This window comes from Oncorhynchus kisutch, unplaced genomic scaffold, assembly GCF_002021735.2.
Source record: "Oncorhynchus kisutch isolate 150728-3 unplaced genomic scaffold, Okis_V2 Okis06b-Okis10b_hom, whole genome shotgun sequence".
Taxonomy (NCBI): Eukaryota; Metazoa; Chordata; class Actinopteri; order Salmoniformes; family Salmonidae; genus Oncorhynchus; species Oncorhynchus kisutch.
Genome location: NW_022261983.1, coordinates 22,047,830 through 22,060,199, shown reverse-complemented (window position 1 = coordinate 22,060,199; position 12,370 = coordinate 22,047,830). Strand labels below are relative to the sequence as shown.

Below are 12,370 nucleotides of genomic sequence, written 5' to 3'. Positions count from 1 at the left end.
TGTGCCAGTCCTTTCATTGCCCGGAATCGGCACGTGTTGTTGATGACATTTACACCACGGCATGCCACTATTACAACACCTCTCAACATATGTGGTTTCTGGTTTTAGTGGAGAGGATCTAGCCTGGTACAACCATCCAGAGGTCTCGTGAGCTTGCGTTCCGATTCGCGAATTGTCTGGAGAGCTGAGATTATTCTGGAGAGCTGAGAGCATTATGGAGAGCCGAGAGCATTATGGAGAGCTGAGAGCATTATGGAGAGCTGAGAGCATTATGGAGAGCTGAGAGCGTTCTGTAGAGCTGAGAACATTCTGTAGAGCTGAGAGCGTTCTGCAGAGCTGAGAGCGTTCTGGAGAGCTGAGAGCATTCTGGAGAGAGACCCCCACACCCCCCCCTTCTTCCTGTCTCAATGCTTTTTACTGACAGACACAAGTCAATAATCAGCTCGGCCTGATTATAATCAGCTAGGCCAAGTCAATAATCAGCTCGGCCTGATTATAATTAGCTAGGCCAAGTCAATAATCAGCTAGGCCAAGTCAATAATCAGCACTGCCTAAACTGCTGGCTTCCCCCAATAGGCACATGCCTATACACTTGTGATTTGAAACAATCCACAGCTATTTATTTGAAGGAGCTAATGGCCCTCTGTGGCTGAGTCAAGCTCTCTGGTAATGACTCTCTGTGGCTGAGTCAAGCTCTCTGGTAATGACTCTGTGGCTGAGTCAAGCTCTCTGGTAATGACTCTCTGTGGCTGAGTCAAGCTCTCTGGTAATGATTCTCTGTGGCTGAGTCAAGCTCTCTGGTAATGACTGTGGCTGAGTCAAGATGTCTGGTAATGACTCTCTGTGGCTGAGTCAAGATGTCTGGTAATGACTCTCTGTGACTGAGTCAAGATGTCTGGTAATGACTCTCTGTGGCTGAGTCAGCTCTCTGGTAATGACTCTCTGTGGCTGAGTCAAGATGTCTGGTAATGACTCTCTGTGACTGAGTCAAGATGTCTGGTAATGACTCTCTGTGACTGAGTCAAGATGTCTGGTAATGAATTGTGAATGCGTTTATTTAGACAGGAGGAGTAATTATAATATTTTAACAAAAGATCCATTTACTTTAGGTGAAGCCAGAATCCAAACTGCGCAGCTGCCAATTTACCTTTCTAATTAGCGAATGGCTGAAACCAGAGATCTGTAAATAACGACGAGATGCTCATGTCCCCGCCCTAACAATGTGAAACGTCATCCCAAATGCGGGAACGCAGGCGACAAGTTTAGGTCTGCATATTATGCCACATAGAAACGCATTGGACTTATTGAGGACATATTTTTAGCTGGTGAGCCCTCTCTCTTCGCCTCTTCCTCTCAGCTGAAACTAGCCAGCGAAACAGCGCCCCTCTGTCTTACTATATGTAGACCATGTATTTGATGCTGTCTGGCCAGAAAAGGTATGACATGCCACACAACTATTGTCCAGACAGCATCAGATACAGGTCTATTTCTATGGGCACCAGCACTGTTCATGCCACACTACTACTGTCCAGACAGCATCAGATACAGGTCTATTTCTATGGGCACCAGCACTGTTCATGACACACACCGTTCACACGCCTCTTGGTGGTGGAGAGGATTTTGCAGGTTTAAAGTGTATTTCCTGCAGTTCTACACATTTTGTCATCGGGGTGCAAAGAAAATGTTGCTGTTTAAAAGAAAAATGTCTTGCAATTCGAAACATTCACCATGTCTAATATGTATTCATTTGAGTGACAATAAAAATTACAACGTTATCTATGTGCTAAAAAACCAACTATCCCATGCTGTCATGGACTAGTTGACCCGGACATTTCAGACCAGTTATACATATCTCTCTAAGGTCTGTAATGACTGACAAGACAAGAGGAACTGAACGATGAACTACCCAATTTCTACGTTGCACCTTTTGTACATTCTACTATTACTACTTTCAAGAGTAAGTTTAAAGCCGGACCTTTGAAAAAATGATATACACTGCATTCTGAAAGTATTCCTCATAATGACATCACAATACCTCACAATGACACCACAATACCTCACAATACCTCATAATGACAAAGCAAAAACAGGATTTTTAAACATTTTTTTTACAAATGTATTAAAATACAAAACAGAATTATCACATTCCCATAAGTATTCAGACCCTTTACTCAGTACTTTGTTGAAGCACCTTTGGCAGCGACTACAGCCTCTAGTCTTCTTGGGTTTGACGCTACAAGCTTGGCACACCTGTATTTGGGGAGTTTCTCCCATTCTTCTCTGCAGATCCTCTCAAGTTCTGTCAGGTTGGATGGAGAGCATCGCGGCACAGCTATTTTCAGGTCTGTCCAGAGATGTTCAAATCGGGTGGGGGAGGGGGCATCCTTTACCTCAGGGTTTCCCAAACTCGAGTTGAAACCTTGTTTGACCAGTCTTGGGGTTGGAAACAGCCGGTTGAATTAGTCATTACGCCTGATAGGGAAACCAAGTCACTTCAAAACATTATTTGATATATTGACGTTCACACATTTAATGTGCTGCCACATACTGAACATTAGAATTATTCCCCGATGCGGATGTTTCAGCTCGCTAACCGTCTCTGATTTGACTCGAACAGCGCTACAAGCAAGGCTGCCATTTTCGGTCAACGCACCTCAGCAGAGACGGAAGAGAATGCAAGACAACCCACTCCCTATTTTTTTTTCTGGTCCATATATGGTTAATGAACTTCGCAGACTAGCTCTAGCTGCTAATGTATTGGTGTCAAATGGATAGCCACCCTGTCGAGCAGAACAGAACTGAATATTTTTGGGAAACAGCCTGAGTGGGACATCATTTATCCACCATCTTTGACCTCACTGCCTGGGACTTGCCTGGGCACAAAGTGTAAAGAGTTGACTGGGTAGAACCTCCACAGATATAGTATGCAATCTTTTGTTTAATTTTTTATTTAATTAAGAGACACAGGGCTGTCAGATTTGATTTAGTTCTTCCGTTTCTCTGTCTCCAGTACAGTAGGTGGCGGTAGTGCACCGTTAACGGTAAATCCCGACCGCCGTTAAATCCCCCGAAGAAGAACAGCAGCCTGAGAGAACAACAACTTGTTTATGGAAGGAGAGACGACGGCATGCTAGACACGTTTTCAAAAAACCTACATCGAGGGAACGTGTATTATTATTATTCATTTTATTAGTGAAAAACCCGAAACAAACAGCTGAGGTAAGAAACGTTCGTGGGTGTCGCTTTCTTTTATCCCGTATCCAAGGAAACTAACGTTAGATAGCAACTCAAACAAGCCTAATGTTGGCTACAGGGCTAACCAGCTAATGTTTACTGTCCTCACAAAGCCTCGTCCTTCACCATCCTGTGTTATGTGGCAGAGGACGTTTAATCAATAACACATTTATCGTGGATACTTTGGTAAAACGGGCACGCAAGCTAAGTTAGAGGGATACTAACTAGCTCGTTGTTTAGGTAACCTTACTTTCATAGCCTAGTTTTTGTTTATTAAATCCCTGTAATACGATATCGTGTAGTTGAGGTCAACTCAGCTAGTATCCCCAGCCGAGGTGGCCAGATATATTAACCTTTGGCATTTACAGCACCGCTTGTGTTGGCTGTCTACGGGTCGAAAGTCTAGCAAGGCTATTCGGCAATGTCCAATTTATGAAGCTATGTATGCAATCTTATCTAACTATATGATACAGTCGAATCTACTAGCCAGTCGGCTTACTGGAGATGTGTGTACACAGGTCTTTACAGTATCTGTAAACCAAACACTGGGTTTAATATGCCGCTACCTGTGTCTGTAGTGTCCTCACCCGTCTACGTTGTCCTGGTCTCTGTGTAGATGGTGTCTTATAAGCGACTGAGCCCAGAGGATGTCCAGTTCACCAACGCTGCTGCTTCAGAGGAGGCTCCTGTACGGGAGGAGGTGAGAACTACCTGACACTCTCGTGGGATTCTGTCATGTATAGTAATGTAGTGTCATGTAGTCACATTTTACCCCAACCCTACAGTACCAGTCAAAAGTTTGGGACACACCTAATCATTCAAGGGGTTTTTCTTTATTTTTTTACTAATTGTCTACATTGTAGAATAATAGTGAAGACATCAAAACTATGAAATAACACATATGGAATCATGTAGTAACCAAAAAGGTGTTAAACAAATCAAAATATTGTTTATGTTGAGATGTCTGTTACTCTGTGAAGCATTTATTTAGACTGTAATCTGAGGCTGGGAACTCTAATGAACTGATCCTCTGGGTCTTCCTTTCCAGTGGCGGTCCTCATGAGAGCCAGTTTCATCATAGCGCTTGATGGTTTTTGCGACTGCACTTGAAGAAACTTTCAAAGTTCTGAAAATGTTCCTTATTGACTGACCTTCATGTCTTAAAGTAATGATGGACTGTCGTTTCTCATTGCTTATTTGAGCTGTTCTTGCCATAATATGGACTTTTACCAAAGAGGGCTTTTTTCTGTATACCAACCCTACCATGTCACAACACGACTGATTGTCTCGAACGCATTAAGAAGGAAAGAAATTCCGCAACTTTTAACAACAACTTTTAACAAGGCACACCTGTTAATTGAAATGCATTCCAGGTGACTACCTCGTGAGGCTGGTTGAGAGAATGCCAAGAGTGTGCAAAGCTGTCATCAAGGCAAAGGGTGGCTCCTCTGAAGAATCTCAAATATTTGGATTTGTTCAACACGTTGTTGTTGTTGGTTACGACATGATTCCATACGTGTTATTTCATAGTTTTGATGTCTTCACTCTTATTCTACAATGTAGAAAATAGTAAAAAATTAAAGAAAAACTCTTAAATGAGTAGTTGTGTCCAAACCTTTGACTGGTACAGTACCTCAACTGCTTTGCACCCCTGCATTTTTACAAAAGAGCAGAAACAGACTGGCAGGTGATTGACTTGTGTCCTGCACCCCTGCAGGGGGTGTACTGTATATCAAGCTGCCTCACACTGCAGAAACAGGAGATGGGCTCCTGCCCCTATGAGCCGTTCTGACTCGCACAGGCCAAGGCTCACGTTCTTACCCAGACTACACCAGTGTTTTGTACTGTCTTGTACTCTACTGTTTAGTATTGTGTCGTATTGCAGTCAAACTGTAACTGTCGTTGTGATTTCAGGGGAAGGACCCAGAGGAGACAGAGCGCCCCCTGCTGCCCCGGAGGCCCTCCTGTTCTGCCACCACGGCCCTCATCTCCCTGGGCTCCCTGCTGCTCCTGGTCTGTGGCCTCTGGCTTCTGGTGACCATCTTCTGGCTCCAAGCCCCCTCCAACAGCGTCCCCCACAGGGCCCCGCCGCCCAGGGGCTCCCCAGGGACGGGTGGGGGAGACGGGGGTAGAGCCCTACCAGAGCCCCAGGCTTGTGGAGTGGTCCCAGAGGCCTGGAGGTTTGACTGCTACCCAGAGAGAGGGGTGGTGGTGACCAGGGAGTTGTGTGAGGCGAGGAACTGTTGCTTCATCCCTGCCTCCTCCTCCCCCCCTGCCCTGGGGAGGAACGGTGTTCCCTGGTGTTTCTACCCTCCTGGGTTCCCCTCCTACTCCCTGGTGTCTGTTAACGCCACAGACTTGGGTCAGACGGGAACTCTGGTGAAGACGGTGAAGACCTACTACCCTAAAGACATTCTGACCTTACAGCTGGGGCTCCTCTATGAGACAGACAACAGGCTCCGAGTCAGGGTGAGGAGGCAGGGAGGATACACCAATACATACAGTGGGGCAAAAAAGTATTTAGTCAGCCACCAATTGTGCAAGTTCTCCCACTTAAAAAGATGAGGCCTGTAATCTTCATCATGGGTACACTTCAACTATGACAGACAAAATGAGAAAAAAATGGTCCCTTATTTTCCATCATAATTTGCAAATAAATTCATTAAAAATCCTACAATGTGATTTTCTGGATTTTTTTTCTCATTTTGTCTGTCATAGTTGAAGTGTACCTATGGTGAAAATTACAGGCCTCTCTCATCGTTTTAAGTTCTTTGCCCCACTGTACATACTGACACACATGAATGTACTGTACACACACACACACACCAATACATACATACTGACGCACATGAATGTACTGTACACACACAAATTAATGCTCACACACATAAATACAGACAGATGCACATGAAAGTACTGTATAGACACACATTAATGCTCGCTCTCACACACACACACACACACACACACAGGCAGAAGTGCACACACACATGAATTCAGTCCCTGTGTCAGATCTCTGGGGTCTTTGGCCGTCATATCATTCATCTCTCTTTTGTTATGTTCAGATCACCGACCCGTCTGAGTCGCGGTTCGAGGTGCCAATCGCCGTGCCCAAGGCCACAGAGAAGGCCTCTAGTCCCGCCTACTCTGTGGAGCTGTCCAATGAGCCGTTTGGCATCATCGTTAAGAGAACTTCCACAGGAGCTGTGCTGTATGCATGAGTTATTCTCTGTCTCTCTCTCTCTATGGTTTCTACTCTGTCTCTCTGTCTCTCTCTGTAGTCTCTACTCTGTCTCTCTCTCTCTCTGTGGTTTCTACTCTCTGTCTCTCTCTGTAGTCTCAACTCGGTCTGTCTGTCTCTCTCTCTCTCTGTAGTCTCTACTCTCTACTCTGTCTTTCTCTCTGTAGTCTCTACTCTCTCTCTGTCTCTCTCTCTCTCTAGTCTCTACTCTCTCTGTAGTCTCTACTCTCTCTCGGTAGTCTCTACTCTCTCTGTCTGTCTCTCTCTCTCTCCATCTCTCTCTCTCTGTAGTCTCTACTCTGTCACTCGGTCTCTCTCTCTAGTCTCTACTCTCTCTGTAGTCTCTACTCTCTCTCGGTAGTCTCTACTCTCTCTCTCTCTCTGTCTTTCTCTGTCTCTCTCTCTCCGTCTCTCTCTCTCTCTGTAGTCTGGTTGGAGTAATCTGGGAATTGGGATAGTTTCTTTTGATTTAACATAATGTCTGTGCTTGTGTGTCTGTCTTCATGTTGTTGTCCCCCCAGCCTCAACACCACGGTAGCTCCTCTGTTCTACTGTGACCAGTTCCTCCAGCTGTCCAGCAGTCTGTCCAGTCAGTACATCTATGGGCTGGGAGAACACCGCTCCTCCTTCCTACACGACATCCACTGGAACACCCTCACCATGTGGGCTAGAGACGTGGCGCCCACGGTAACGGCTCCCGTCTCCAGACCACATATTGACCGTCTCGGTCTCATCCCTTCTACCTGACCATGACTATTCTATATCCTGTGTCTGTAGGACCTCATCCCTTCTACCTGACCATGACTCTATTCTATATCCTGTGTCTGTAGGACCTCATCCTTTCTACCTGACCATGACTCTATTCTATATCCTGTGTCTGTAGGACCTCATCCTTTCTACCTGACCATGACTCTATTCTATATCCTGTGTCTGTAGGACCTCATCCCTTCTACTTGACCATGACTCTATTCTATATCCTGTGTCTGTAGGAGCTGACTAACCTGTACGGGGTTCATCCCTTCTACCTGGCGATGGATGAGGGAGGGACGGGGACAGCACATGGATTCTTCCTGCTCAACAGCAACGCGATGGGTCAGTGGCCACGTCCCATTTCTACCATTACTACCTTTACTCTAGCTCCTGTTTACCTGGGACATGATGGGTCAGTGGACACGTCCCATTTCTACCATTACTACCTTTACTCTAGCTCCTGTTTACTGGGACACGATGGGTCAGGCGCTGGCCTGTTCCATTACTACCTTTACTCTAGCTCCTGTTTACTGGGACGTGATGGGTCAGGCGCTGGCCTGTTCCATTACTACCATTACTACCTTTACTCTAGCTCCTGTTTACTGGGACATGATGGGTCAGTGGCCACGTCCCATTACTACCGTTACTACCTTTACTCTAGCTCCTGTTTACTGGGACACGATGGGTCAGTGGACACGTCCCATTACTACCGTTACTACCTTTACTCTAGCTCCTGTTTACTGGGACATGATGGGTCTGTGGCCACGTCCCATTACTACCATTACTACCTTTACTCTAGCTCCTGTTTACTGGGACATGATGGGTCTGTGGCCACGTCCCATTACTACCATTACTACCTTTACTCTAGCTCCTGTTTACTGGGACACGATGGGTCAGGCGCTGGCCTGTTCCATTTCAACCATTACTACCTTAACTCTAGCTCCTGATTACTGGGACACGATGGGTAAGTGGCCACGTCCCATTACTACCGTTACTACCTTTACTCTAGCTCCTGATTACTGGGACACGATGGGTAAGTGGCCACGTCCCATTACTACCATTACTACCTTTACTCTAGCTCCTGTTTACTGGGACACGATGGGTCAGGCGCTGGCCTGTTCCATTTCAACCATTACTACCTTAACTCTAGCTCCTGATTACTGGGACACGATGGGTAAGTGGCCACGTCCCATTACTACCGTTACTACCTTTACTCTAGCTCCTGATTACTGGGACACGATGGGTAAGTGGCCACGTCCCATTACTACCATTACTATCTTTACTCTAGCTCCTGTTTACTGGGACGTGATGGGTCAGGCGCTGGCCTGTTCCATTTCAACCACCTTTTACGTTCAGTATCTTCAATCTCCATTGATGTCTGAGTGATGCTGTGTGGTCTTTATGGCTTGTTTATGAATGCTCTGTGGATGTTGGTTCTGTAGACGTGGTCCTCCAGCCGGGCCCTGCCATCACCTGGCGTACCATCGGTGGGATCCTGGACTTCTACGTCTTTCTGGGTCCCGATCCGACCTCTGTGATTGGACAGTATTTGGAGGTCGTAGGTCAGTCTACAGAAAGATAAGGACCTATTTCTTCCTCGTGTCCTTGGAAGCCGTCACTGTCTGATTCTCGCCGTCATCTCTGTCAGGTTACCCCGCCATGCCGGTCTACTGGGCGCTGGGCTACCATCTCTGTCGCTGGGGTTACGGAAGTAGCAATGCCACCTGGGACGTCGTCAAGAACATGAGGAACTATGGAATACCTCAGGTACGTTCCGCTGACTCCGTGTGTGTGTGTGTATATATATATATACTGGCTGACTCAGTGTGTGTATATATACTGGCTGACTCAGTGTGTGTGTATATATACTGACTGACTCAGTGTGTGTGTGTATATATACTGACTGACTCAGTGTGTGTGTGTGTATATACTGACTGACTCAGTGTGTGTATATATACTGGCTGACTCAGTGTGTGTGTGTATATATACTGACTGACTCAGTGTGTGTGTGTATATATACTGACTGACTCAGTGTGTGTGTGTGTATATATACTGACTGACTCAGTGTGTGTGTGTGTATATATACTGACTGACTCAGTGTGTGTGTGTGTATATACTGACTGACTCAGTGTGTGTGTGTATATATACTGACTGACTCAGTGTGTGTGTGTATATATACTGACTGACTCAGTGTGTGTGTGTGTATATATACTGACTGACTCAGTGTGTGTGTGTATATATACTGACTGACTCAGTGTGTGTGTGTGTATATACTGACTGACTCAGTGTGGTGTGTGTGTGTATATACTGACTGACTCAGTGTGTGTGTGTGTGTATATACTGACTGACTCAGTGTGTGTGTGTGTGTGTATATATACTGACTGACTCAGTGTGTGTGTGTGTATATACTGACTGACTCAGTGTGTGTGTGTATATATACTGACTGACTCAGTGTGTGTGTGTGTATATATACTGACTGACTCAGTGTGTGTGTGTATATATACTGACTGACTCAGTGTGTGTGTGTATATATACTGACTGACTCAGTGTGTGTGTGTATATACTGACTGACTCAGTGTGTGTGTGTGTATATACACTGACTCACTCAGTGTGTGTGTGTGTATATACTGACTCACTCAGTGTGTGTGTGTATATACTGACTGACTCAGTGTGTGTGTGTGTATATACTGACTGACTCAGTGTGTGTGTGTGTGTATATATACTGACTGACTCAGTGTGTGTGTGTGTGTGTGTATATATACTGACTGACTCAGTGTGTGTGTGTGTGTGTATATATACTGACTGACTCAGTGTGTGTGTGTATATATACTGACTGACTCAGTGTGTGTGTGTATATATACTGACTGACTCAGTGTGTGTGTGTGTATATATACTGGCTGACTCAGTGTGTGTGTGTGTATATACTGACTGACTCAGTGTGTGTGTGTGTATATACTGACTGACTCAGTGTGTGTGTGTATATATACTGGCTGACTCAGTGTGTGTTTGTGTATATACTGACTGACTCAGTGTGTGTGTGTGTATATACTGACTGACTCAGTGTGTGTGTGTATATATACTGACTCACTCAGTGTGTGTGTGTGTATATACTGACTCCCTCAGTGTGTGTGTGTATATATATACTGGCTGACTCAGTGTGTGTGTGTATATACTGACTGACTCAGTGTGTGTGTATATATACACTGACTGACTCAGTGTGTGTGTATATATACTGACTGACTCAGTGTGTGTGTATATATACTGGCTGACTCAGTGTGTGTGTGTATATACTGGCTGACTCAGTGTGTGTGTGTATATACTGACTGACTCAGTGTGTGTGTGTATATACTGGCTGACTCAGTGTGTGTGTGTATATACTGGCTGACTCAGTGTGTGTGTGTATATACTGGCTGACTCAGTGTGTGTGTGTATATACTGGCTGACTCAGTGTGTGTGTGTGTATATACTGACTGACTCAGTGTGTGTGTGTATATATACTGACTGACTCAGTGTGTGTGTGTGTATATATACTGACTGACTCAGTGTGTGTGTGTATATATACTGACTGACTCAGTGTGTGTGTGTGTATATACTGACTGACTCAGTGTGTGTGTGTGTGTGTATATACTGACTGACTCAGTGTGTGTGTGTGTGTATATACTGACTGACTCAGTGTGTGTGTGTGTGTGTATATATACTGACTGACTCAGTGTGTGTGTGTGTATATACTGACTGACTCAGTGTGTGTGTGTATATATACTGACTGACTCAGTGTGTGTGTGTGTATATATACTGACTGACTCAGTGTGTGTGTGTATATATACTGACTGACTCAGTGTGTGTGTGTATATATACTGACTGACTCAGTGTGTGTGTGTATATACTGACTGACTCAGTGTGTGTGTGTGTATATACACTGACTCACTCAGTGTGTGTGTGTGTATATACTGACTCACTCAGTGTGTGTGTGTATATACTGACTGACTCAGTGTGTGTGTGTGTATATACTGACTGACTCAGTGTGTGTGTGTGTGTATATATACTGACTGACTCAGTGTGTGTGTGTGTGTGTATATATACTGACTGACTCAGTGTGTGTGTGTGTGTGTATATATACTGACTGACTCAGTGTGTGTGTGTGTGTGTGTGTATATATACTGACTGACTCAGTGTGTGTGTGTATATATACTGACTGACTCAGTGTGTGTGTGTGTATATATACTGGCTGACTCAGTGTGTGTGTGTGTATATACTGACTGACTCAGTGTGTGTGTGTGTATATACTGACTGACTCAGTGTGTGTGTGTATATATACTGACTGACTCAGTGTGTGTTTGTGTATATACTGACTGACTCAGTGTGTGTGTGTGTATATACTGACTGACTCAGTGTGTGTGTGTATATATACTGACTCACTCAGTGTGTGTGTGTGTATATACTGACTCCCTCAGTGTGTGTGTGTATATATATACTGGCTGACTCAGTGTGTGTGTGTATATACTGACTGACTCAGTGTGTGTGTATATATACTGACTGACTCAGTGTGTGTGTATATATACTGACTGACTCAGTGTGTGTGTATATATACTGGCTGACTCAGTGTGTGTGTGTATATACTGGCTGACTCAGTGTGTGTGTGTATATACTGACTGACTCAGTGTGTGTGTGTATATACTGGCTGACTCAGTGTGTGTGTGTATATACTGGCTGACTCAGTGTGTGTGTGTATATACTGGCTGACTCAGTGTGTGTTGTGTATATACTGGCTGACTCAGTGTGTGTGTGTGTATACACTGACTGACTCAGTGTGTGTGTATATATACTGACTGACTCAGTGTGTGTGTATATATACTGACTGACTCAGTGTGTGTGTATATATACTGGCTGACTCAGGGTGTGTATATACTGACTGACTCAGTGTGTGTGTGTATATACTGACTGACTCAGTGTGTGTGTGTGTGTGTATATACACTGACTGACTCAGTGTGTGTGTGTATATATACTGACTCAGTGTGTGTGTGTGTGTGTGTGTGTGTGTGTGTGTGTGTGTGTGTGTGTGTGTGTATATACTGACTGACTCAGTGTGTGTGTGTATATACACTGACTGACTCAGTGTGTGTGTGTATATACTGACTGACTCAGTGT

At 44.8% G+C, this 12,370-nt stretch overlaps 1 protein-coding gene across 1 annotated transcript in view; it reads left to right on the top strand.

The window, feature by feature from the left end:
* Positions 1-3,084: 3,084 nt before the first annotated feature.
* The window catches only part of LOC109883780 (lysosomal alpha-glucosidase-like), a 44,148-nt gene continuing 34,862 nt past the window's right edge, over positions 3,085-12,370 (top strand). Inside the window, exons 1-8 of the mRNA XM_031814015.1 lie at positions 3,085-3,219; positions 3,851-3,934; positions 5,149-5,703; positions 6,300-6,445; positions 6,997-7,162; positions 7,465-7,567; positions 8,668-8,787; positions 8,874-8,992. Coding sequence (XP_031669875.1) covers positions 3,851-3,934; positions 5,149-5,703; positions 6,300-6,445; positions 6,997-7,162; positions 7,465-7,567; positions 8,668-8,787; positions 8,874-8,992 — 1,293 coding nt within the window. The 5' untranslated portion in view covers positions 3,085-3,219. The remainder of the gene's footprint in view (positions 3,220-3,850; positions 3,935-5,148; positions 5,704-6,299; positions 6,446-6,996; positions 7,163-7,464; positions 7,568-8,667; positions 8,788-8,873; positions 8,993-12,370) is intronic.